The sequence below is a fragment of the Nipponia nippon genome, unplaced genomic scaffold (genome assembly GCF_047370975.1).
Source record: "Nipponia nippon isolate SJK-2023a ecotype South Korea unplaced genomic scaffold, ASM4737097v1 scaffold_6, whole genome shotgun sequence".
NCBI classification, from domain to species: domain Eukaryota; kingdom Metazoa; phylum Chordata; class Aves; order Pelecaniformes; family Threskiornithidae; genus Nipponia; species Nipponia nippon.
In genome coordinates this window covers 3,514,333-3,540,725 of record NW_028262380.1, presented here as the reverse complement: position 1 = coordinate 3,540,725, position 26,393 = coordinate 3,514,333, and the positions used below count along the sequence as shown (strand labels likewise).

At 47.6% G+C, this 26,393-nt stretch overlaps 1 protein-coding gene and 1 long non-coding RNA gene across 6 annotated transcripts in view; both read left to right on the top strand.

Moving 5' to 3' along the window:
* The window catches only part of PTPRA (protein tyrosine phosphatase receptor type A), a 131,518-nt gene that overhangs the window by 17,913 nt on the left and 87,212 nt on the right, over nt 1–26,393 (top strand). For 3 of the 5 annotated variants that reach the window (XM_087737034.1, XM_087737029.1, XM_087737032.1), the window contains exon 2: nt 10,211–10,347. In XM_087737034.1, coding sequence (XP_087593160.1) covers nt 10,330–10,347 — 18 coding nt within the window. In that variant the 5' untranslated portion in view covers nt 10,211–10,329. Of the gene's footprint in view, nt 1–9,543; nt 9,660–10,210; nt 10,348–26,393 lie in introns of those variants that run through there. The other 2 variants (XM_087737030.1, XM_087737035.1) reach the window with 2 other exon arrangements.
* Nucleotides 23,283–25,451, top strand: LOC148051326 (uncharacterized). The gene is made up of 3 exons (XR_015699842.1): nt 23,283–23,844; nt 23,996–24,090; nt 25,339–25,451. It is a non-coding gene; the product is annotated as an uncharacterized LOC148051326 (long non-coding RNA).

Genomic DNA, 26,393 nt, shown 5'->3' with positions numbered 1-26,393 from the left:
ACAATTCTGTGATTCTGAGTTATGGCAAACTCATACCAAACTCTTGTGTTTAGTCCTTGGGATAGGGCCTTGGTGTCTCAGGACCATCCTTTGCATACTGGGCGCTCATATTTTTCGTTGTTCATCCCTTCTTCCTAAGAGAAGAACGCAAGGACGCGCGATAATGCCATACGAGAGCGTGAGTGCTGCGGTGCTGAAGGCGCATCTTCGGCTTGTCAGCGCGCAGGAGTATCTGTATGGAAACTGGCACTTGTGGAGGTGGGAACCATCCCGACTGAAGCCGAAGCAGATGGGATGCGCAGACTGAACCAGCCCGTCTAGTTTATGCTTTATTAATTAGACATGTTATCGGAGGCATCTGTATTTTCTTTCCTTTTCTCTTTCCAAACCAGTTCTTCTGCTTCTTTGCCTGCAGAGGTACTAATGAGGAGCGCAGTTTGAATCTTCGAGACTTGCACGGCAATGCTTGTTTGTCGTGGTCTATATTAACGCTGTAAGAGCTTTGGGGTGAGAACTCAGTGGAGCTTTGTGAGCTGTGGGTATCATAATTTTGGGAGTCGATGGTACTGTCCTGGTAGCGTTGTAATTTTGGGAGTTGATGGTGCTCTCCTGGTAGCACGTCCTCCCCCTGCACGCTGTTGGTGTTTGTAAACACTTCCACCCCATGTGTTCAGCTATGCCACTACTTGCCGTGGGATGCTTAAAAGCTTACACGGATCGAAAAGGTGACTGGATAAACTCATGGAAGGAAAGTGCAAAGATCCCTGGGCAGAAACCATCTGTGCTGGAGACTGGGAAGCATTCTGGGGAGAAAATGGTACATGCTGGTGCGGGTCTGATCTTGCTTCCTAGACCTGCTGCTCGTTGCTGTTGGAAGCATTGAATTAAACGGATCTTAGATGTGGTCTGTCGTGCTCATTCGGACAGTCTCGGGCTGTAACTATGCGCGATAGTTTTTAAGATTCTACTGAAGGAGGCAAAAACCCTTTGGAGGTTAAAACGCTCAGGTGGGAGCCGGGAATAGAGGTTTCCCGGTATTTCTCTTTGGACCTCTGTCCCCCAGCGGGTTAGTATCTGTGTAAGTGCCCTTATCTGTATGCGAGGTGGATTATAAAACCCTTCAAGTGTGGCGTGTCTGATGTGGGAGACAGCAAAACCCCGTGAAGCCAACCCGCGCCTGCGTATCCGCCTTTCAGAGACGTGGGTCTGTTTTACAGCCGCTGTTTGGCGAGGTAAAGGGGAGGTCTGTGGATTTGCTTTATGTCTAACGCTCTTCCAGGGAAAATACTCGTTCACTGCAGGATCGGCCCTGCACAAATCAGGGGGGAAATGGCTGTTAACGATGGGTTTGTCAGCCGGCTTGGATATTGCACAGATCCCTTCCCTCGCAGCAGGACAGATGATGACCGTGTCCAGGCTCTTCCCTTGCACATACACGCAGCGTATGTTATCCTTGAAGTCCTTTTCCCAGGCGTGGCGTGCCTGCGTGCATGCACAGCGTCTACCGTGTTAATAGGATGCTGGCGTCTTATATCAGCAAGTTAATTGGGTCCCTCGGTGCAGGGATATTTCCTGCTGCTGCATCCTCTTTCTAAAGCCATGCATCTACCTCGGGTGCTTCACTGCTGGTGCAGAGATGTGATGCTGAGCTGTCTGCCCTACCTGAAGCCAGCGGAGGTTAAATCGCAGATAAACCTTTGGGATTGCTTTCAGGCTCGGGAGAGATGCACATGCTGAGAGGGCTACTGGAGTCATTTTAATTGCGGCATGTTTATCTTGCTTACTGTAAACACAGCAGGAGATTGCTGCTTCTCCGGAGCCCGAAAGCCGTGCATCACCCTGTGATCCCGGAGAGCTATGGGGCACAGGCAGGCGCTGGTAGAGACCTCGGCCACTTCGTTTCCAGCTGAGGATGAAAACTCTCTGGTTCCTGTGCTTCCTCCTCAGCTTGTGTCAAACTTTAATGATTTTATAACACGATTTTGTATTGTGGTTCCTCCTTCTGAAAGCAAGCAGGCCTGTTGCTAGGGGAGGGGGAAAAAAACCTCAGGAATACTAATCTTCAGCGGCCCAAAACTGTAGATAACATTGAGTCACTGCTGAAAGCCTGAAAGCAAAACAGATGTTCAGTTTCTAGTGACTAAGTATTAAAGGTACCAGCCGAGCAAAGTTTTAACTAAAGTATTTAATTTGTGGTTGGCAACTGAGACAAAGCATAACAAACAAGGTGCAATGCAAAAACGGGCCTCTTTTCTGTCTTAGAATCGCCTGCATGTTTTCATTAAAACTTTTTTCCTTTTTTTTTCCCGTTTTTTAAATAGGTCTTTCCGGCTTGACTCATTCTGACTGTAATTGTAACCTTTAGTTCTGGGTGGGAAAGCAATTAGTTTGCAAGGCATGAGACCAGCGGTAGAGTGAGTGGGCTTTTGTTGCTGCCTCTGTCATCTCACTGTTTGACAAGTCACTTCTCTAGGAGTGTCTTGTGTCTGTAAAGTTGGGGATAATTATACCTGTTCTCAAAAATAAAGAAACTGGGCTTAATGGTGCATCTGCTTGGCCTTACTTCTGAAATCATGAATGAGTAGAAAACTTTGAATCCGAATGTGGCTGTCATACAGCTGTTAACCTTTGAGTAAGACAGTTTTTGAAGACCTATGTTCTTAAAAAAAAAAAAAAAAAGGAAAAAAAAAAGAGAATAAGATGAGAACTGTGACCCCAGGAACGTGGGTTCTTTGGGCAGCCGACACTGGAAGCTGCTGGGGATGCTTCTGGCCTAGGTGTTAGGTTCCTGCTCCTTTGATCGTTGGCGAGAAACCTGCAGCGCTTCCCAGCTGTTTGAGGCACAAGTGCCGCATCCCTCCTTGCCGCTCGAAGCTGAGCGCCTGGGCAGAGGAGCGCACGATTTCTTGGGGGAACATAAAAGGGAAGGAATTGTGTCCTGGTCCCGCTTCTCAGCAGCGCGTGCGGTGTTGAGTGCTTGGGGGTTTCTCAAGTCCAATGAATATCTAACATAAAAGACATAAAAAGTCCTGAGAAAGAGGACCGTGGCCAGAACTTCCCTCCTAGGTAAGTCCATTAATCACTACGCTGTGTACTCTCTGGTGTAGTGACTTGCATATTTGGCTGCTTAGCATCGTAGCATCATCAGGGAAGGACAGAAGCGACCGTGGCTGCTCTCCCTGGTATGTGGGAAGCGGATCTGAACTGCTGAGCCCCAGCGGGAGCTGAAGCCAGGGCTCCATCTCACTGGTCTTGCAGGATTTAGCTTTTCTTATTGGCAAGTTCTAGATGGTTTCTATTAAGAAAAAGGCTTTTTGGATCTCTGCTGAGGGTGCCTCCCTTTGCAGGCTTTCTCAGGAGCCTGTGTGCCGAGCACTTAATCTTCCGTCCCACTTAAGGGAAGAGGGGCAGACACCAAACCTTGTTGGCGCCTTATTTCACTTAATTCTTGCATTTAATTGTTCTTGATTGGGCTTTTAAGAGAGTCTCTGCCAAAATCAAGAAGCTAAAAATTTACTGTGGAGATGGAAGCAATCAAAGAGGCCATCGGGTTCCTGGTCTGTGTGCAGTGGAGGAAAGGAGCGGGCTGGGTTTGATCTGATCTCCTGGGACACGCTGGGCTCCAAGAGTTAATTTTGCCCCCGGCTTCTCTGTCCATGAGTAATCCATTTGTGCTGGAAGTAAAGGGCAATTTCTTGCAGTGAGGATAGGCTTCGCTAGTGGAGAAAATGATGTGTATTTATCATCCATATAGCTGATGCTCTCTGTGCCTTTTTTATTTGTTGTTCATCTAAACTAAACTCTTTGGTGATGAGCTTGCCTGTATGAGATCAGATTTCGTAGTGACCTACGAGTATTTTTCTTTCTTGCCTGTGCTGTTGCCCTGCAATTTCTATCGCTGCAATAATCAAGCAGTATCCCTCAAGAAGACCGAGTAGATAAATGTGAGATTCTCCAGCTTTTTTGAGCCAAAAGTGTAAGTACAGGTAGGAGATGGAGCAGCTCATCCTGGAAAACATTTCCAGGCACTCGATGGATGAGCAAATCATCAGAAGCGGTCAGCATGGGTTCACCAAGGGGAAATCCTACTTGAGAAACTTCTGCGATGAAGTGACTGGGCTGGTAGATGAGGGGAGAGCAGTGGATATTGCCTACCTGGACTTCAGCAAGGCCTCGTAGAGAAGCTGTTGAGGTACAGACTGGATGAGCAGGCAGTGAGGTGGGTTGAAAACTGGCTGAATGATTGTGCCCACAGGGTGGTGACCAGTGGCACGAAGTCTACTGGGAGGCCGGTAACTAGCAGCGTACCTGAGGGGTCAATACTGGGTCCAGTCCTGTTTAACATCTTCATGAATGATCTGGACCACGGGGCAGAGTGCAGCCTCAGCAAGTTTGCTGATGACTCCAAACGGGGAGGAGCTGTTGAGATACCAGAGGGTCGTGCTGCCGTCCAGAGGGACCTCGCCAGGCTGGAGAAATGGGCCAACAGGGACCTCATGAAGTTCAACAAGGACAAGTGCAAAGTCCTGCCCCTGGGGAGGAACAACCCCAGGCACCACCAGCATGTGCTGGGGGCCACCCAGCTGGGAAGCAGCTTGGCAGGAGAGGACCTGGGGGTCCTGGGGGACATCAAATTGAACATGAACAAGCAACGTGCCCTTGCCGCAAAGGTGGCCAGCAGTGCCCTGGGCTGGGTTAGACGGAGCGTTGCCCACAGGTGGAGGGAGGGGATCTTCCCCTCTGCTCAGCACTGGCAAGGCTACACCTGGAGTACTGAGTGCACTTCTTGGCTCCCCAGTACAAGACAGACATGGAGATACTGGGGAGAGTCCAGTGAAGGGCCACGAAGATGATGAAGGGCCTGGAGCACCTCTGCTGCGAGGAAAGGCTGAGAGAGCTGGGGCTGTTCAGCCTGGAGAAGGCTCAGGGGGTCTCATCGACGTCTACAAATACCTGAGGGGAGGGTGCAAAGAGGACGGAGCCAGGCTCTCTCCAGTGGTGCCCAGTGACAGGACGAGGGGCAGTGGGCACAAACGGAGGCACAGGAGGGTCCCTCTGAACGTCAGGAAACAGTTTTTGCCTGCGAGGGTGGCCGAGCACTGGCACAGGCTGCCCAGGGAGGTTGTGGAGTCTCCATCCTTGGAGATCTTCAAAATCTGTCTGGACATGGTCCTGGGCAGCCGGCTCTGGGTGGCCCTGGTTGAGCAGGGGCGTTGGACCAGATGTCCTCCAGAGGTCCCTTCCCACCTCAACCACTCTGGGATTCTGCGACAGGGAGGCTGAGGTCCTCGGGAGATCCAGGGATGGGCTGAGCCCCCTGTAGGGCTATGACTGTGTATGTAAGTGCAGCGAGGTTTTGGATCATACAGCACTATCTGATCACATCTTGTTTGTTGTATGCAGTGCTGTATAAATGTAAAATGGCTTAATAATTCTTCTCTTGCTGTTTTGGATTAATTTGTATTTTTTATGCTGTGTGTTTTCTTTCGCTAGCTTCCTCCTTTCACCTTCCCAGATGTCTCCTCGGAGCAAACTTCCGTGACTCTTATTGTTCTGCTTGTTTTCATTCTCCTTCTTGGGTAAATGTATGGCTTTTTTTCGAAGTGTGGTTTCCTACAGCTCTGCAAAATGCTCTTTCCCTGCTGCGTTTTGAAGTATTAGTTGCAAAAGAGAGGTGAGGGAGTCGTAATTCAGGTGCATTTCTTCCTTTATCTATTTTTCTTTCAAAAATGACTAAAGCCACAAATAAATAATGCTAATTTTTGCTGCCATCTGTGAATGCAGGACCAAGCTGTTTCAGAGTGGCATTTTTAGTGCTTTCTTTATCTGTTAAGGGGGGGAGAAAAAAAGCTCTTTGCATTAGCAGCAATAACCTATCTCCCACAAATTGTAGTCTGTGCTCCCATCTACCACGAAAACCCAAAGCAAACAAAGATTCGTGCAAAGACAGGAAGCGTTTTGGGTGTAATTGCCGGTAGATCTTTGCTTTCACGAATTTTGGTTTCACCCAAAAAGGCAGCCAAGCAGTGCTGTGGTTCACTTGGGCGGATTTATTATGAGCTCTCGCTGTGCTCTAATTTGACGTTTTTGGCAGCTCTGTGAGTTTTAAAACATCCTCTGCAAGAGTCTCCTGGCCACGCTAAATGAAAACGTCCCGGGGAGGGCAGCATGGGTGAGCTACGCCCTGACGACAGCCCTGCCGCCAGGCTCCTTTATTTTGGCCTCGAGCCTCCGTTTTTGTAATCCTGCCCTGATCCCTCACCTTCTGCATGGATCGAACCCTCTGGTTTGACCAAATCAAACTGGGAAGCAGGTCTATCCCATCATCGTAGCCAAGAAGGAGTGGTGTTGCTGGGGTCAGTTGGCCTTGGCTATACCAGAAGACCTCACCAGCACCAGGATCTGATTTTTGGGGCTACTTTAGAGGCTCAAAAAAAACCCCAAACCTTGAATATGGTCCAGAAAACCATGGGACAGGTTTGGCTCCTGGGGCCCGCGTGTTGAGTCGCTGGCTGGGGCCACGGCGCAACCCCACGTCGGGGGGGAGGTCTCCCTGTGAAGCCCTCCTGGCTTTTTCTGGTGTGTCTCTCTTGTTCCTGTGAGTTTACCAACCCGTAATTGGGCTGTGATTTAGCATCAGGTCTTCAGGGAAGCTTGTCACAGCAATGTGTAATAGGGTAATAAAAACGTAACTGCTTAGCTTTAATGTGTCAAAAGGACTCATTTAACACATCATGTTGGAGATACAAGGGTCCAGAAGATAAGTAAGACTTGCATGGGGAAGGAATATTGCGTAACGAACCCACTATAATTGCGGGGGGAAATATATCTTCCTTTTCAGATCTGAGGAAGTGGTTTATCTGCCTGAAAAATTGTTTTTCTCCCCATGCGCTGAATCGGTTGGTCTGGCAGAAGTCAGCACTTGCCTGGGTAGATGCATGTGAAGAATTCGGCTGCTTGGCAATCCTATGCATTGTGCAAGTTGTGCAATATATAAACCGCTTAAGTATTGATCCTGTTTTCATAATTTTTATTTTTTTTTTAAATAAAGCTTCTTTCTAAAAAGCTTCAGCATTTCTGGTCTCATAGTCTCCTACAGCACTTCATGAAGCATGCAGGTAGTTTTCCCCTGTACCCGTCTGTAAGTAAATGATACTTCTCTCAACTTCCTCTGCATATTCTCTGCCTGCGATGTGTAATATTCCTGTTATTTATAACTGCTTTATTGAATCCTAGAGGCAGATGCCACCTGCATTTCTATATTATATGGAAGTTGAGGTCCGACAGGTTGGTGCATAGTCCTGCTCTTCTGGGAGCAAGAAATTGAGATGGAAGCAGGGAAAACATCCGTGTCCCTATAGCTATAACCCCCCTTTCCCTATAGGTAACCCCCCTTTCTTGTCTGAATATAGAGCAGCCATGTACATCTCCTCCCGTCCTGCAGGAGGCCAGGGAAGTGGCAGACAGACATGCAAAGGATTATTATATTTGATCAGGCTTTGAAATGGGCTGTAGATAAAGCCCTTGGTGTTTACTGGGCCATTAAACATTTATTAGCCTCTATCCCAGTGTGTTGCTAGCACTGTAAATAACAGCTGTGATTAAAGTGAAGAGCGGGGTCAGCAGTTGCCTTTTTGCACCGGCGTTTGTAAATGGAGAAGCAGGTCGTGTAATTTTTAAGAGCCCGGTTGGGGGAAGCGTCTGCCCAGATGCCTTGAGGAGAAGGGGCAGATGAGCTGGCAGGCTGGAGCTCCTCCTTATCACGAGGAAATGCTGAAATCTTAGGAAGTGGGAGAATTCAAACAACAATGAAAACAGATTAGGGCCAGAGTTAGGAGTTAATTCATCCCTGCCCTTCCTAACAAAAATACTTAATGCCCTCGGATCAGAATGGCTTTTGGATCTGGGTTTAATTAGGTTGAAGGAGGGGTCGTGCCTCTCCCCCCGCGCCACCCCAAATACCCCGCCGGCCGCCCCGGTGCTCAGCCACGCACACCGGGCTGGCTGAGGCCGTGGTTTTCGCTCGTCGGCGTTTCCATCGTCAGATTTTTATTTCCCTTTCACCCCCTCCCCGAGCTGTCATGGGAGAGGAGACGCATTGCCACAGGGCTGAGGCTCGGCTCCTGGGGTCCGCGCTGCAGCACCTGGTGGGTGATAGCGTTTTTGAAAGGAGGAGTACGAAGGGATTATTCTGTATTGCTGGGAGGCCACAGCGGGGTGATTCGTACCGCAGGCAATCCCTCTGAAGTCAATGAGATTGTAAAGCGTGTAAATCAGTATGGAATTTGGCATTTTCCTAGAAAAGTGGGGGATATTTGTTTTACTTTACATATAAATTACTTCTAATAAGACTCTGTAGACATGACTGATCCTTCTAATCGCACTGTCGCTCCTTGCAGTCCCAAAGTTACTCTTGCTATCCTCTCATTTTAAATAATTAAAAAAAACCCAAAAACCACACTTGCGTGGGAAATATCTGTGGTTGCTGCCGGGCTGCGAAGCGTTGCCGGGAATGACTCAGGCGGGAGCGTGTCCTCGTGCGCTTGGGACCTGCGGTGTGAATGGAGAAAGGAGACGGTCTTGTTTTCACACTCTCTCATTTTGAGTCTCTGCCGTGTTCTTGTTCCGCCATTTAGATGTCGTCAGGCTGCGGGATAATTAGAGGGAGCCTGTTTTGCTACAAAGCCGGATCGGGAATCCACATTGCTGTGAGCAAGCCTGGGTTATTTGTTGGGGAATGCAAAGCGATGGAGTGGGCGTCCAGAGAGCATTGCTGCACCACGAGGGAGAAGATGCTCTGGTGCTTCTTCCCTGTGTCTGCAGAATATATCTCCTTTCTACAACAACTTAAAAATAAATAAAAATTGATCGTCCCATTTATCAAATGCAAATATAAAAGCTGTCGTGGCAATGCTTTGAGGTGGAGCGGGGATATTGGTTCTTTCGGTGGTGCTCTGCAGCCTGGCCGTCTCCGTCAGCTACACCGAGATGCTCGGAGCAAACCCGGGAGTTGCTGTCGGAGCTCCCCGGCATTGGTTCAGCTGCCGGCTTTGCTGCCTTGGGTGCTGGTGGGTGGTTTGGGTGCTGTGCACAGCAGCTTACTCTCGATGTGAGAGGGCTTTAATGCTCTAATAAAGCATTATAATAAAGAACGTCAGCTTTTCACTTGGCACAGTTGAGGGGATTGTTAACTTTGGCCGAGATGTTCTAACAGCATAGGTGGTTTTGGCTATTTAAGACTTGCCTTACCTTGTAAAAATGCATCTTGCCTGTTTATGCGTTGTGTGGCATGTGGAAGGTACGGCGAGCTTTGGTTGAAAATGAAATCTAAAACTGGAAGGAGTCCTGCAGAAAGTAACTGAGAAACTGAATACATTTAACTGAATAGTTGAGAAAATAACCGTGTCCCATTGAGCTGGTTGTCAAGGGAATAAATAATTCACTCGTCTCTCCCCCAACTTGATGAAGTAGTTATGGTTTTCCTCTCCTCCTTACTAACATACCCACAACTCCAGAAGAGCCACCTATCCTCTCCTCCCGCAGATGATCGAACTGATACATGCCTAATTCCACCTCGGAGCCGTTTTCATGAGCAGAGCGTAGCTTTGAAGGCACCTTCCCCTGTGTCAGGCCTCCAGAAGAGTTTGCGCGGTCGAAAGGTTTGTCCTCTTCTTCTGCTGATGCCGGCTGGCCTAACAAGGGTCCTGCTCCTGCCCGCAAACCTTGCCTGCCCTAGAAAAGGGAAAATAAGGTTGTTTTTAAGGCAGCCGTCTAGATTTGAGTGTAAAATCTGTCACAACTGGAGATCGTTCCAGCTTCAGGCCAAGTCCTGTATGTTTCTTGTTGTCTTCTCTGCAAAACAGAACAGTTTAAGACTAATATTTTTTTGTCCGTTAGGCTCCTGGTGTATTAGCAGACTGTGTAGCCTTGGGCTCCTCCCCAAATGGCCCGAGCTATGGTCTTCAGTCGTCTTCTCCACCCTCTCCATGCCTTCTGTAGCTGTGCTTGTAATACTTCGATAAACTTATTTTATATGGAGACTACGTTAGTGGCTGGGACAGTTTCAGTTATGTGGGACAGCCCCAGTCATCCACAACAAAATTCAAGCAGTTGGGGCAATAAAAAGGCCGTTTGCTTAATATGGCTGGTCCGTGTGAAACGACTCGCTCACCTTGGCACAAGCCATTAACTGGGTGTTTCTCTCTTACAGGGCGCATCGAGAATAATCGTCAGCCTTAATAAGGATTGATTGCGTACTACCCATCGTCGTCCCGGTTTGATATTGATCGGAAAAGCTTTGACCGTCGCGTTGGGGAGGTGAAAAGTTGAATGAGCGTCCCTTTTAAGGTATAGTAGAAATATAAATGAGAAGTTTGGGGTATGAAGCTGGTACTGCTGTAGCCTGCGCAGGAGAACAGCAGCCTTCGGAGGTGCTGAGCATACAGCTTTCTCACGGATTCACATCTCTGTCTTACAACATCGACACGGCGAAACCATGGTGAACCGTCGTTCCCCTGTTTGACCTTAATGAGCGTGGTCTTCTTAGACTGGGGGGTTGCCTTTGTTTTGATGCAAACTTTCATGAATCGAGTATTTTCTCTTTATTTACTTGAAAGAATCTTTCATTTTTGAAACTTCTAGTTTGCGTTGTGAGGCACGAAGAGTTTGGCTATCAATATTTGCACTATTTTGAAGAGGGCTTTTCTTAAGGCTTTTTTTTTCCTTGGTTGTACAAACCAGAATTAGGTCGAGATACACTGACTTCTGCTATTAATTTGGGACAGATGGGTGCTTAATTCTGGCACGAGTGATTTATTAAGGAGGGGGAAAGAAAAAGCCCAGAGTCTTTTGGAGGAAAGGAAGGTCAAGGAGTAAGAAAGAAGGTTATGGAGTAAGAAGGGATGTTACTCAGGACGTTAGTGAATTAAAAAACAACATGCAGCAGGGAGTTTTGGGGCAGTCGTTCTGGTTGAAGTTCTTCCCAAGGTCCGACTTGAGGAAAAGATTGAGGAATGCTTTAAAAAAAAAAAAAAATCTTACTGTAAGATTTCTTGTTTGGTATTTCAAAGGACTTATTCCAACCAAAATGGATTTGATGCTAGGATGGTGTTGCTACAGTAGCAAATTGAGATGTGCACATGAAAGCTGGTGATTTTTATAAACGAGGTCTTTTTTTAAAGCATTTCTTGTTGCTGTGGCTTTCACAGATTTACCCTGTCTGGAGATGAAATTTGTATATGTGGTTTGATATTTCCTTAAAGCTCGCACATAAGGTCCCGCTCACACTGCATGCTTCACAAACTTGACCAATTTATGGTTTCATATAAAAATTCTTTGAACTCTTTGCAAACCTGGTGTGACACCTCTGTGCCAAGCTGAAGTCAATCGTAACTTTTATGGATGACTAAATGCTTCCCTTTGAATTTGTGTGATATTTAGCAATGAGTTTCAGATCTGTTTGTGTGTGTGTGTTTATGTATGTACTTAACTGAATTTCACGTTGTGTTTTGCTATGTGTATTTTTTTTAGTCTGCTGGGCTCACATTTTGGTTTGGGGACAACTCTTATTGAGGTCAACAGCTGAATTAATCCCACTAATTTACTGAGAAGAGGCCAACTGTCCTAGAAGAAGGGCTCTGTCTGTGGTGTGTGCTTTCTCCATAGCTGATCCCAGACAAGGATTAAGTTCAATGAGACTAAAGTCAGAGAGACAGAAGAAATTTGCCTATGACGCACACCGTAAACATTAATAGCCTAAACTCCATTTATTGCTCAGTTTTTGCTTGTATAAGAAAAGCCTTTTTAGAGAAGCAAGAGACTGATGGATGTGTTCAAATATCTGCCCAAATAACACAGGTCCTATCATAATCCAGTGAATATGTAGGACAAAGATGCTACCTGCACTCAGGCAGTAGCTTTCTCAAAAAAAACTGGGGTCGGGTTGCGCCTCTCAAGGCTTCTTAGCTGTTGGGGTGGGAAGCCGGCAATTCAGCGGCCAGCTGGCATCTGAAGCCACGCGGATCTGCAGGATGCGCCTGAACTCAGGTGAGGAGGAGCAGCCGTGGGCTGATGCTTCGCCGTGGCCAGTGCTGTCTGATTTGACTGGCCAGCGTAAACGGTCTCAACAAAATTGCTCTTGTGGGAGCGGTTTGTCTTGCATGATGAAGGCAGGCGTGGGTGTGACTTTGTCGGCTGGAGCGAAGTAGCCCAACAGCACTCTCCTTCTGCAGCGAAGTCCTTTTGGAATAAGACGGCAAGGTCCACGGTTAAGGGCATGGGACTTGTTCTGCTATTTCAGATAGTGCGGGCTGCTACGCAAGATACAGAGCTGGACGCTGGGGTGCCGGAGGTGTCCGTCATGCCATGAACCTCTTGACTCTTGTGGGCTACCGGAAAGGCACTTTGGGCTGAATGGTTTTTCTCTCTAAAACTGGGGTTATGAAATAGCCGATGTCAGCTGGAAGGGCTTGAGCACCCTTCTATGCTTTGATGGGTTGCTTTTTAAAGTGTTTCATTATACATCACTTATTGATTCGTGTCACAGGTCCAAAGCATTCAGATTTGGATTATGTGGGAGAAAACTACTGCGTGAAGTCTTTACAAAGCTGTCCGCTCAGATGTATCACTAGATTTCTGGGCTTTGTTTCCACCGGTCACATTCACTTGTCACACGTTACTGTCCTCTTTTTGTCAGCCATTTCAGCAGCGTCGCACATTTATTCTAGCTCAGACTTAGCACGGGGTATAATGCTGGCAGACCAGGGAGCTTGCATTTGCAGAACGCAGGTAAGAAGACTTCAAAGTTTAAATCCGAAACCTCGATTACATCCTAAAAGGTTCTGCATATGTAACTGGGAACCTTGGGAGCCCAGACATGGTAGTGCTCCCAGGTCTGGTGGCACCTCTGAGTAGAGGTCACGGCGGTCTCAAATCAACGCTGGCTGAACTGAAAACACCGGGTTACTGGAGGAGGGGAAGGGCGGTGGGAGGTAGAAACAGACCCACTAGCAAACACTTGCCACCTCTCCCAAAGAGCGTGAGTGGAACATCATAGAACAGTTTGGGTTGGAAGGGACCTTTTAAAGGCCATCTCGTCCAACCCCCTGCAATGAGTGGGGACATCTTCAGCTGGATCAGGTTGCTCAGAGCCCCGTCCAACCTGACCTTGAATCCTGCCGTTCCCAGCCAGGGATGATTGCACTGGCTCGTTACCACCTGATCTTCCAGGGCTTCGGTGGCTGCCCCAGCCTACCCTACTGGATAGGACAGTTTCACCGAGCCGCGGCTGGGTTAGCCCAGGTTTTTCCACCACAATTATTTTCATGATCCCAACAGGTTTGCAGGAAGGGTAGGGGGGAAGCGTCCCCGATGACGTGTAAAACTTGCAATGAGAACAAGGGCGGGCTCCTCTTCTCCCCCAGCCTTAGGCCACCAGGCCTGCCTTAGGCAAGGCTTAGGCGAGTGTAAACAGTTGTGTTTAGAGAAATCGAGGGCTTTTTTCAAAGAGGCCGTGCTGTTTCAGTGCTATGCTAGCAGTAAAGGATGTGGCATGGGGGCAGCTTCGTAGGAAATTCAACTTTCAAAATCTGCAGAGAAGCCGCCACCGTGCACGGCAGCTCCGCTCCCAGCAGCGGGTCGGAAGCTGCGTTTTTGGGATTGCTGCCAAGAGACGTTTCTTGGAAACTCTTCCGCGTGCAGTGCGAACAGCAGGACGGGAGGTCTTGATTTGAACTCTAGATGATAAAACCACTGAGGTTTTGGCAGGGCCGTGTGTTTGGATGCCTTGTTCTTGGCCTTTCTTGTTTGGGTGTATAGGTGAACCGCTGCCTGGGCTGGCTCAGAAACTTCCACCTAACTTCATAGCAAGCTGAATTTTCCACTGAATAGGGAAGTTTTGGGGGAGTGAAACAACCCTCTGTTTTTTTGGATGGAATTCTCCAACCCTTTGGCTGCACCCAGTCTATTTTTCTGAATCAAACTAGTGCTGAACCTGCCCTGCAGGGTCATTAATCTTTCTTAAAGCTGTCGTTCCTCTTCCATGTTTGCCCTCCCTGACGTGTAGTCTTGCTGCTCGCGTTACCTCGCGGCCCCTAAGGGGGAGCGGTAGTGTAGGTCACCTGCCTGCCTGTGACTCACCAAGACCCTCGATTGACTAACAACTATTTTTTTTCTGGTAAATCTCATCATGGGCAGAAGGAGAGAGGAGGGAATGAATATATAATCTCTGACTACATCCAGCACCAATTTCTTCAGTAGGAATCCGTAAGCGCTGCTGCAGTGGAAGCAACACTGATCATTACTATTTGCCTTTAAATTCCCCCAAAATACTCTCCGTTCCCGATCACGTAGAGGTTTAGAGGCTCACAACGTATGACAAGACACGGAGGGAGGAGGGGGAACTCGCTCGCTGCGGTTCCTGGACAGCAAGTTATGTGCTCACATCTTGGGGCGTATGATCACGCAGACAGCAGCAGTGTTTGGAGATTTGGTTTCTTCTGTCCCAACTGCTGCAGGCAAACTTCAGAAGAATAAATGGAAAATGGACAGAGCTGTGGACGTAGCCTGGAGTGTCAGTTAGTCTTTAGCCTTGGTCTTTTCTCTGTATACGTTCTCTGTCGCTTTCTCTGAATCCTGTCCTTATGTTTTTCAGGAAACTTTAAAATTTATGTGGAGAAGGGAGGAAAATCTCTTCCTTACTGCAAGGGCCAGGTCAGCATCTTTTTTTGAAATCCCTGTTAGAGCAGTTTGTCAGAAAACATTGGGGAAGCGGAGAGCTGAGCCTAGCAGAGTCAAGCTGAGCTTGAATGCTCCCTCGGTTTGAGCTCATCCATATCAGCAAGGTGCGGTGGGAGCAGAAATCTTTATCAGCAACTGTACAGGATAAGAAGGAAAATTTCCCAAAGATTAGACTTCCTCCCTAAGCTTCGTTCTCCAAGGAGGCCCTGAGAAAAGCAGATACACCGGGAAGGTGGTAACTCCAGACAAGTACGCGCACGCACCGGTGTGCATACCCACATCTGCGGACACAGAGCGCTTTCCCAAATAGCCTAGAACCTGAGAAAACGGAGATAAAATCAAAAGACAATTGAAGTTAATTATGCTTTCAAGGCAACTGGAGATGGGTTGAAATCTTGTGGGCTTGCTGAGGCCTCCCAGTGCAAATTCAGGCAGAGTGTGGGGAGGAAGGTTTGGTCGCTGTGGTCGTTATCGTCTCAGTTGTGACTGTTACCTATTGCTGCTGTCAGACGATGACAGCTTTTGGGTTATGGATGTCACCACTGAAACACAGTTATCTTCTCATTGCAAATTCTTCTTTGTCACTTGGCTGCGTGCTATATGTATCCTTTCACGGTGAAGGAAGCCTACGCTTGCTCTTTATACTGCACAGCACAAACTTGGATGCCGTATAAGTTTTGGGTTTAGATTAAAAAACAACAGAAAAAGCATTTTGACATGTGACTGAACTTCTTTGTTCTTCTTCCACCCACGTACTTCCCCCTTTCTTTTAATCCTCACTAAAATCTGGCCTGCATTTTGTGTTTTGGGCAATGCTGAGGTTGCTAGCCCAACTTAATGAACTTTCTCAGAGAGCCTTCAGAAGAAGCCACATTCCAGGAAGGTTTGGATATCTCTTTGGTTTACAGAAGAACTGGGAGACGACCGACGTCTTACAAATGCCAGATGTTGGACACTCAGGGGTTTACAGGTGAGCTGGTGTGGAGTAACAGAATTAGAAATCCATCACGATGGCTGAATGTCTTGCTTCCTCTGATGTCAGCTTGAGAAACAAAAGCAAGAGCCTTGCTTTAACTCTAGAAGAACCAAAGTCTTTAGGGATCTAGCAATGGGAGACCACAAAATACACAAAACCGTATGGGACAGTGTTTCTTGCTGTGCCCTTCTGCACCTGTGTGAATTTAGGCCAAGAAGTGCTCCGCTAACTTCAGAATTTTGCCTGACCTAACCTTTGGGTCTACAAACGCGTTGTAACGAAGTACCATCGAACCCGTTATTACGTGAAATTGCACCGCACGTTTTCTGGTATGTTCGTGTGAGTATTTGTTCAGAATTGTACTTCACCAGTAGAAGCACGTGATATTATTATATTATTCAAAAGATAACACATACTTGGTTTTATTCCCTTAAGATGGAAGATCTTTCTTCAAAGAATCATGAATAAAACAAGACAGTGCCTCATAGTGGGTATTAAGGAAAAAATAATAATAAAAAGAAGTCTTTGAAATGGTCTTTCCCTCTGGCATCTTCGCTCCGGTTCTTCAGTCAGTAATTCAAAGGAGGTTTTGTGGAGAGGAGAGGTGCAGGAGTTGATACGACTTCCCCAAGGGTGAGAACTTCTAGAGCTGGGACCCAAACATTAATCTCTTTAATTCCAGCTCAACACTTCACTAGGAGATCATTATTCTGTTTGATTAATCTGCGCAATGCCTCTAAAGCCATAATGCTACATATGCATTGAAGAATCCGACTGCAAGTCGTCGTTTGAGTATCTGGGAGCCGTTTGCTCTCCCCGACACCTTTTTGCTTGTGTTTTGAGTACAAGGAAGCATTCCCTAGCCTTGGCTGGTCTTACTCTGCTCTGGTTATCGGGGCTGAGGTACTGCTCGTGTTCAGTGGGGAACGTTGTTTTCAATAGGGACAAAGAGTTCTTAGTGCAAAAAAGAGCTAAAATGCTAATATTTGCTAATACAGGTACAACTGTCGTGATGACGATGTCATTCATAGTTTTCACGTAAGGGTGAGTAGTGTTGTGGTTTTAAGCTTAGTTTCCTAAACATAGGAGAGCGGTAACAGGACACAGTCTGCATTGATCAGCCCCTCCATCCCAAGTGACCTTTTGAACCACGGAGCAATTTCAGCCACGTTCAAGAAACTTAAAAGTCTTCAAATCTTGCAAGTTGTGTGAAAATTGAGTAGCAGGGAGATTGAGTGGAGCGATCATACGACTTCCCAGGCTTGAGGGAGAGTCCCCAGTGTAAATTTGCTTCTTGCTTGCCACTAGGTAACCCATATTTGATTTGTAGGATGATGCCAGCTCCCCAGTTGAGGTCATGGTATTACCAAAGCCTCGCGTGTGATACCGGGCAGTCGTTTCGCCCCTCTGCCGCGTTAACCCCTATTGTGCGTACGGATGACTTCATCTCTGTTCTCTCGGAGGCACGCGCTGCCTCTTTTACAGGCATTAGCAGATTTACCGGCAGCACCTCACACATCTAAAACACTGTGTAAATGCCGTCAGCGCCCCGTGCCTGGAGACCCGCGAGCGTCTAATGCCTCACATTGCAAACTGTGAAATGGAAGATTCAGCCCCACTTTAATGCTTTAGCGCTGTAAGCGGCAGAACTAATGTAGCTCAGCATACTAATGAGGGAGGTGTTTATCGTTAAGTGCCAAGCCGTTAGAGAGTAGCATTCGGCTTCACCCTCGAAACCTTTCTGGGAGGCTGGGCTCCCTCTCGGGACGAACCTCGTGGGGTCCTCGGCAAACAACCGGCATCGCAGCCAGAGCACCGCTGCCCGCGGCGGCAGAAAAAGCTCAACTTGATGACTTTCAATGGCCCAGAAAATGAAATCCTCTATATAATTTCTAAAAGACCTTAAGTGAGGAAAGAGAATGGATTGATGTGGAAATGATTGTTCTTCCTGGGAGAAAGCGAAGATGAAACTGAGAAGAGACCTAAGTCGGCAGGTTACCAAGGGGATAAAAGTGAGACAGTATCGCCTGGCGGCATCCAAAACGTTGGTATTTTCATTTTGGAGAACCCCTTCTCCAGCACTGTCTATTTGGGTCACTGTCATCTGTTAATTTTAATTGGAAAATATCAATATGAGTGGAAGTGTCGCTTTTAACCTTCTCTACGCTTGGTAGAAAAGCATTTAGAGCTAAAAGCTGGTATTGGTGTTGCCTGGAAATACTGAATGGAGAAGGCTCCATTGAGATGGAAGACCACTTTATAAAGAGAGGACTTCAAAAACCAGCGGGTTTGTCAGGTACTACATCATTAGGGGCTCACTGGAAGGGAGGTCTCATTTACAGTCCTCAAATTGGCAATCTGGGCAGTTTAAATTCTCTATCTAGAAAGGAGTGGGGGAATACTTGGGAGAATTTTGCTTGCGAGGATGGTTTCCTCCAGGAGGGGAAGATGCCGTGGACAGAGCGCCTGTCCAAGAGGGTGTGGTGGTTTCTGTGAATTTGAGTAATTTCACACCAGCCCCTGGAGGCTGTCCAGGTTCGAAATGGCAAACCTCTGAGTTAGGCGTGATGTAATAGCCAAATTACTTAAAACCGAAATGGTCTCCTGAATATCTGTCCTCTTGACTTGGATAGAGAGCCTCCAAGAGCGAAGATGGTTTTAGTTTAGATGCCCATAGCTGTGAAATGTGCATTAAAAATCCCGAACATGCAAATTCTGCTCTAATCGCTTGACATCTCCACATCTAGCTTGTATATCCCTGGGATGATCTTGATTTGTTTCCACCGAGAACGTGAAATTCCTGCTGAACCGCACGGTGCAGAACTCAGAGCAGCGCGTTGACACGGTGTTGATTGCGAACCCGAAGAGTTTTAAGAGCCTGATGGGAAATTACAGCAAACAAGGGCTGTTGGCAACTAACTTCCAAATCTAAATCCTCCATGAGCACAATACGCTACAATTATAGCAGCTTTCCCGGGTCAGGAAACAAATGCTGCGACTGCTGTGTTCCTGTGTGTGATATTTATGACACACAATGTTATCTCTGTAATTGTTACGTATGCTTTTATGTAGTGCAATTAGGGTGGGGCTGAGGTTAATGGTAATGTTAATCGTTTTCATGTTCTTAATTTAGACTCTGAATGCTGTCGTTCAGGAGGGAGTGAGTAACAAAAATTATTCATGCTATTGTACTGCTGTCACATCTGCGGTGTAGGGAGATGGCTACAGCACAGCCTAAATCAGCCGGGATCGCCCAAGTCTTGGATTTACCCGCTGAAAAGCTCATTCACTTAAGCTTTGGCATTTTCTCCTGCTTATACCACGTTGGAAAGTCCTAACGGATGGACTTGCTTGGAAAGCAAACCCTGCGCTTGGAGGGGTGTCTGTCTGGGTGGACTTCCACCCAGCTGAACTTCAGCTGAGGCGTAGGAACTATTTACGATATACTCGTTCAGAGAAACTCACCTCTGACATGGTGACTTGAATTCACCCTAGATTTCTCTTTTCTGAACGTACATTATTCTGGAATTTCTTGGAAATGCAGTGGAAACTAGTGCAAAGTCCATGGGTATGCGGTGACAGGGCTTTTTTCTCCCCCACTGACTTCCATGAGTTGGGATCCGTCTGCCTGCAGGTTTTATACTAAATGCCAAACTCAAAATATCAAAAAAAAACCCCAAACCAAACCCTCAAATTATTTTGTTTCGTGACCACTCCTAAAATACTTTTGCTCACCAAAGTTGTGGAAATAGGCCCCCCATGCCTTCTGAGTATTGGTTGAGGGGTACAGCCCAATGAAAAATGAAGAAAATACAGGAGATTGGTTTGGTTTTTTTTTTTTAATTCCGCATTGTCTGGTGAGGGTAGCAGAAGGTGAGAAGAATTACTGCGATCTCCAGGATCAGGTCCTGCTGCTGCTGGTGGATCCCATGGGACCATTCCGCTGTAGCCTCTGTCGGAGGGGAAGTTAGGTTGCTGGGGTCCTCAGCTTTGTAAGGAGTTGAAACGCGCCTTTTTGCACCAATTTAAAGTTAAAAAGATATTCAGTGCCAGTTCCTTTTTCTATAAACTGAAATGTCGCAGCCATCTTCTTTGGGCTGTTGCAGAACAAACACAGGCAACCATTTTGCCAAGGATCAAACTTCCTTTTTTGTTATGATGTTCACAAATAAAAAGCTTATTTGCTAAAGACCATTTGCTTTTGCTGCAACCAGACCGAAGAGGCTGTTCTCAGGAAGCACCAGAGGGTTGGCTTAATTTTATAAGAAAAAAAAAAAAAGAAACAACTTCTGAGAGTGCTCTTCGTGTTGTACTTCCTCCGTTCAGGACTCCAAGTCTTTCACAAAACTGAGAAGCGTCCCATGGGGCCGCAGCCATCCTGGGGTGGTGGATTGAATGACTTAAGTATCTTTTTTTGGTCTGATTTGTGACTGTAGCTTTAATTTATTGCCTCCTCTGTAAACCACAGATATGTTTGTTATTTGCAATTACATGGTCAAAAAAAAAAAAAAAAAGCTTTATTTGGATTTTTAAGACATTCTTTCTCTTTGCCTTGGCATTAGTTGCAATGAATTCCTTTTATGAGGCTTGTGGAGAGAGCTGGGTTGAGAGCTGCTCAACAGGACACGTGATGGGCAGCGGTGGTGCAAGCCCAAGGGAAGGTAGGGAAAAAGGTTTTATGGCTTCATTGAGGCTGGTGAATGCAACGTTCACCCAACTCAATTTTGTACGTTGACTGGTTTAAAATTGCAGCTTTTTTTTATACCCTAGAAACCCTCCTATCTTAAATTTAAACTGCCTACAAGAGTTGAACTTCAGTTTCTCTTTCAAAAAAATATCCCCATGATGGGCACACCGCGGTCTGATGAGGACGATCACCATACACGCACACCTCGATTCAGCAGCACGCCTGCTCGTTTGTCATTGAACACAGCTTTAAAACGTTTACACTGAAATTTCCCTGCATGTATAATCGTTTCGCTGTTTTACTTTACTGAATCTGGTAGATTAAATTTTCATTCTCAGAGTGGGGAGAAACTTGCGGTCCAAAACCAGTGATTAGTGATAAAATACTTTCAACAAACTTAACAAGCAGTCTTTTGTGTTGGTTTCTAATCTGTCAATCTCTTATAAAATCAGAAAGCTGCGTGTTACCTGGATGGTTTCCCTAAGTGCATGAAGCTCGTGTGAAAGGTTATTCCCTGTCCACAGAAGATGCAGTTTTTGTTTACCCAAAAAGCTTTGTTCTTGTAGAATTCTGTTCTGAAGATGGTGGCTATTGACCTCAGCTTTCAAGCGGTGCTGGTTTCAGGGAGGTCTGCTGGCTGGATTTCAGACTGTGGCAGAGAAGGTCTCTCATCCACGCCGTGGTGCAGTCGTAGGCTCAGTGCATGCAGCAACTGGACATAAAAACAAGTGAAAAAATTAGATTTTTCCTGAATATTTCACTAAATTTAAAAAATGTAGCCCCATGATTGCTTTGCTATAATTACTTTCGGCCTGCATGAAAATAACATATGCCAGCATGAACGCCAGTGGCATTGGGGGCAGGATTGAGTGGGAGAAAATGAAGCCGTCTCTTAATCTGTATTGCATCAGCTTGATAATAATATTTTTATTAGGAAAAGTATTGCACCGTGCCCCCAAAGGGGCACAGGCTTCCTTGTGTTTTCTGTTTCTGTCATCTAGCGTTGTTTGGGGAAGGCTGAATACTGCATGGCTTAAAAACGCGAAACCATTAAGATTTCATGAGGAATGGATCATCTTTTAAAAACACTGTCATCTGCTTTAAATCCTTTTTATTTCTTCAGCCTGAGTGCCTGGAAGGAAGCTGGGAGCTCTTTGCTGTTAAGTGATGGTGCTGCCTCTGGCTTGCTCTGGCCACCTCTCGCTCAGGAGAGGACAACCCGTGAGCAGGGTCAAACATGTCAGAAGGCCCTTGAGCTGAAGGGTTACCAACAGTGGAGGTCAGGGTGGTCTCAGGGCTGCAGCCACGGCTGCTGCTGCTCTTTCTGTTTCTCCTGGGCATGGAGACGATGTGGCTCCAGTCACAGAACATGGCATGGGTTGGGTTGAAAGGGACCTTTAAAGGCCATCCAGTCCAACCCTCCTGCAATGAGCAGGGACATCTTCAACCAGACCAGGTTGCTCAGAGCCCCGTCCAGCCTGGCCTTGAATGTTTCCAGGGATGGGGCATCCACCACCTCTCTGGGCAACCCCTTCCAGTGTTTCACCACCCTCATTGTAAACAATTTCTTCCTTATATCCAGTCTGAATCTCCCCTCTTTTAGTTTAAAACCATTCCCCCTTGTCCTATCGCAACAGGCCCTGCTAAAAAGTCTGTCCCCATCTTTCTAACAAGCCCCCTTCAGGTACTGCAAGGCCGCTGTAAGGTCTCCTGGAGCCTTCTCTTCCCCCGGCTGAACACCCCCAGCTCTCAGCCTGTCCTCACAGCAGAGCTGTTCCAGCCCTCGGAGCACCTTCCTGGCCTCCTCTGGCCCCGCTCCAACAGCTCCATGTCCTTCCCGTGCTGAGGACCCCCGAGCTGGACGCAGGGCTCCAGGGGGGTCTCCCCAGAGCGGAGCAGAGGGGCAGAACCCCCTCCCCTCGCCCCGCTGCCCACGCTGCAGGTGAGGCAGCCCAGCCATCCCTGTGTGCCCCAGCCCCATCTTCACTCCCGTTGGGAGCAATTGTCCAGCTCCACTCAGAGTTACGCCTGGGGGAAAGCAGAGGAAAGCAGGTTTTCCCCCTTTTTCCTCCCCTTGGGCATGGGCTGGATGGGAGCGTGCAGGGGCAGCCTGTCCGGGGCTCTGCAGACCACCCCAAGGAGGACAGACCCTCTGCCCCGCTGCTTCGACACGTGCCTTCGGCGCTGCCTCTCGCCCCTGCTCTCGCGTCGGTCTGAGTGCAGCAGCACCCAGGCTTTCAGACAGCATGGGACCCCGTGGAAATAATTGGATTTTTTTGGGTGGGTAGATTAATCACTTCTCCCAAAATGCCATTGTTTCAACATCAAGGCACAAACCTATGATTCTTGGCTTTGGGGTGTGACCGGAATTAATGGCCTCAGCCCGGGCTGCCTTCCACCACACCGCTGTAAATGAGCAACAAACCGACTACGTGAAAGGAGGTGCGCAGCATGCAGGAGGCGAGAGCTGCAGGGTGCGGGGTGAAAGTCCCTCTCCCTGCTGCTGCTCTTTAAAATTGAGAAGAAAAGTCAGTATCTTAAAAAAAGAAAGTACTGAAGGCGATGCTTGCGTGTAGCTCTCTGTTCTAGGTGGTGATATTAGATCTCTGGAAGCTGTCTGTGCTCCTGATGCCCTTAGATGTTCTCGTCCTCTGAAGTCTGAAGGCTTTTGTGCAGCGTTTAGCGAAGAAGTTGTTTCAGGACTGCAACGCGCGGGTCTTTTGGCAGCGTTAATCGTTAGGCTACAGCTAAAGGAAAAGAGAAAGCCTTTGCTTGTGAAATGGGTGGAAAAGGAATCAAGTTTTGCATGAACCAAGAGATTTATGCAGCAGCACAGTGTTGTCGCTGGAAAAATTCATGGGGACCTCAAAGGTAACGGGAACAGCAGCACCGAGCAGCATAGGATTGTATTTCCAAAAAAAAAGTTTGCCTTTGCTTTTTTTTTGGATGTTAGAGAAAATTGCATGGGCAGAAGTAGTGGTAGAGTCTGTGCACCTACATCAAGAAAGCTTCTAATAGGTTTCACCAAATATTTTCCCGGTGAATTGCGATGGCGGGGGAGATAAAATGATACAGCTTGCAAAATGCCCGGAGGTTCCCTTGCGAAGGGTGGTAAACTGGATTTCTGGGCTTTGAGGGAGCAGCCGTGGGGGAGTTATCAGGAAGCCGAAGTGATAAAGCCAGGATTACTGCTCGGATGTTTGCTGACGGTAAACAGACCCGCGAGATGTGCAACGGCAGCTGGTAAAGCCGTGAGCGCCGATGCTGGGTACGGTGCAAATATCCACGAATTGGTTAAAAAAAAAAAACAACCAAACCAAACCCTCAGCGTTTGAACGAGTTCTGCAGGCAGAAGAGGTGGAGATGCCAAAATTGGGAGGAGCTTTGATACCCGGCGATGAAAAGCTGTTTCCTGAGTCGGAGGCTGGAAGGATGGATCCCGTAGGTTAGAGTAACAGGGGGCCGCTGGCTTTCCTATTGCTAACCGCGTTCCCTTTTCGCTGGGCGATATTTATTATTTCACTTGGGTTATAACTTCCTCGTCGGCGCACGGGGGCGTGGGAGGGGGAAGGAAATGACACTTGCTTTCTTTGCAGGACGTTTTGAAGATCTGCAGATTAAAGGCTGGCTGTAAGAGCTAGGTGTTACCGGAGACAGTAGAAATGACGCGCTTCAGAGAAAATTCTTGCAGGTACGGCGGGTGAAGTAACCTGAAACCTGGCATTCGGGGTGCGGCAGAGGAAGATTGCAACCCGTCCAGTTTTGCTTTGTAACGTAACGCACCGTGGAAAAGGGCCTGTTGCTTTTTTAAACTTTTTTCTTCTTTTTTTGTTTTGTTTTGTTTTGTTTTAAACTGGTAGCGGCTCGGTGGTTTTTGGGCGCTCCCAAGCTCTTGCTCCTGCCTGGTGGGAGCTGGAGGTAGCCGTGCTTTGTTTGCAGGGCTGCCTCCAGAGCCCCGTTTCCCTTCACACAGTCGCAATCAGGCAGGAAACGGGTTTCTTGTCCGCTGAGCCAGCCCGCTTTTCTCGACAGCCAACGCTCCCTCCGTGCTTTCTCCCTGGGCCCTGCCGGGAACGTCTCCAGCTCTGCTCGCCCCCACGCTTGTCCGTGCCATTCCCCTGGAGCAATATTGAGCCAGGGTTTTCGGTCACTAAGCCTCACCTGGCTCTGCATGATGCTCGTTATAGTTTTTTCCACCTTACGCCCCCCCAAAAAAATCAAGCACCCTCGCCTGCTTCTTTTCATATCATTGTACAAAATGTGGCCGTCACACCCACCGGCTTCCTTTTAGGTTTGCCCGGCGCTGGACTCCGGGTGCTTTGAATAAAGCATTTTATGCTGGGACGTGGCAGCGGCAGCCTTTCCTACTGGCATGACCAGACTCTCAATGTGACATTCAGAGCTGTAAAATACTCCCTGACAATAGCTGGTGTTGTTCAAAGAGCAGCATAAATAATCGAGGCGATTTCTTTTTTTCTTTTCTTTTTTTTTTTTTTCTTTTTTTTTTTTTTTTGCTAGAAGAATACCATCTCCCCCGGGCTGGCCAGGGAGGCTGTTTGCAGGCACAGCGCTGAGGGGAAAGTGTTGTGGCATGGAGGGGAATCTCAGGGAAGGGCTGACATCGAAAGGGGGACCGGCGTACGTGATTTGACTCTCTTTGTTACATGTAAAGGACAGCTTCAAGCTGCGCCAGGGCAGGTTTGGGTTGGATATTAGGAAAAACTTCTTCCCCAAAGGGCTGTCAGGCCCTGGCCCAGGCTGCCCAGGGCAGGGGCTGAGTCCCCATCCCTGGGGGTATTTAAAAGCCAGGGAGATGTGGTGCTTAGGGACATGGTTTAGTGGTGGACTTGGCAGTGCTGGGTGAACGGTTGGACTCGATGATCTTAAGGGTCTTTTCCAACCTTAACGATTCCATGATTCTGTGATTCTATGACTTCAGGTTGTATCCAGAAGGTTTTCAACATCATGGAGCTGGGATGTTTCTTAAACCAGGCGTTGGGACCTCTGTTCTCTTGTATACCCATTTTTATACAGAATAAAATAATTCCGTCATCCAGGTTTTTGTGTGTTTGTAGCATGCCGGGCTGACTTTGTGGCACAAGCTTTAATTGCTGGTGGGATGCCTGGGAAGAGAGGCTGACGGGGCGGTTGGGGTGGTTAGGTCAGGCCTCAGGAGGTCTCCAGTCCAACCTCCTGCTCGAGCAGGGTCAGCTGCGAGGCTGGACCAGGCTGCTCAGGGCTTTGTCCAGTCAGGTCTTGAAACCCTCCAGGCATGGAGATTGCACAACCTCTCTGGGCAACCTGCTGGACTGACCTCGCGGTGGAAAGGCTTCTCCCTACGGTTTGGACATCTCGTTTTATCTTCTGCCCGTCGTCTCGTGTCCTCCTACCGTGTGGTCCCATGAAGAGCCTGCCTCTCTCTTCTGCCTGACCTCCTTGGAGATGCTGGAAAGCTGCTAAGCCCTCTTTCTTGCCCGGTGCTGGTAGCTGAGTGTGCCCCGAGAGAAAAAAGGGACAAATATATCTGTATTCGCGCAGCTACCACATACCTCAAGTTTTTCCTTGTCGTTCCAAGTGCACCTGGGTCCATCCCACCTCCGTTGTATTCATAGATCAAAAGTCGGGGGGAAAAGCTTTTCTGTCTTCATTTAATCTTTGGCTTTCTCAACTTAGAACCGGCTAAATTAGAATTTAAAATTTGCTGAAGAAGCTACCAAAAATCTGGATTAGCGATTCAGTGAAATTTTATCCCAGGTCATGAGCCCACGTGTCTGGTGACTCGCCTCTTCTGAAACTTCAGTAGAAAATATATATTTCTAAGATTTTTTGCTTCCAGTCTTGACATGCATTGATTTCAGTGCACCTAATGGGTGATGTGATACTGGCATCATTTTGGCATTTAGGCAGCTTTTCGGTGCTGTCGCCTGAACATGGGGCAGAGCAACTGCTGTTTTCATCCTTTTCTCTTCAACGTGATTTTTCTGTTCTTTCTTG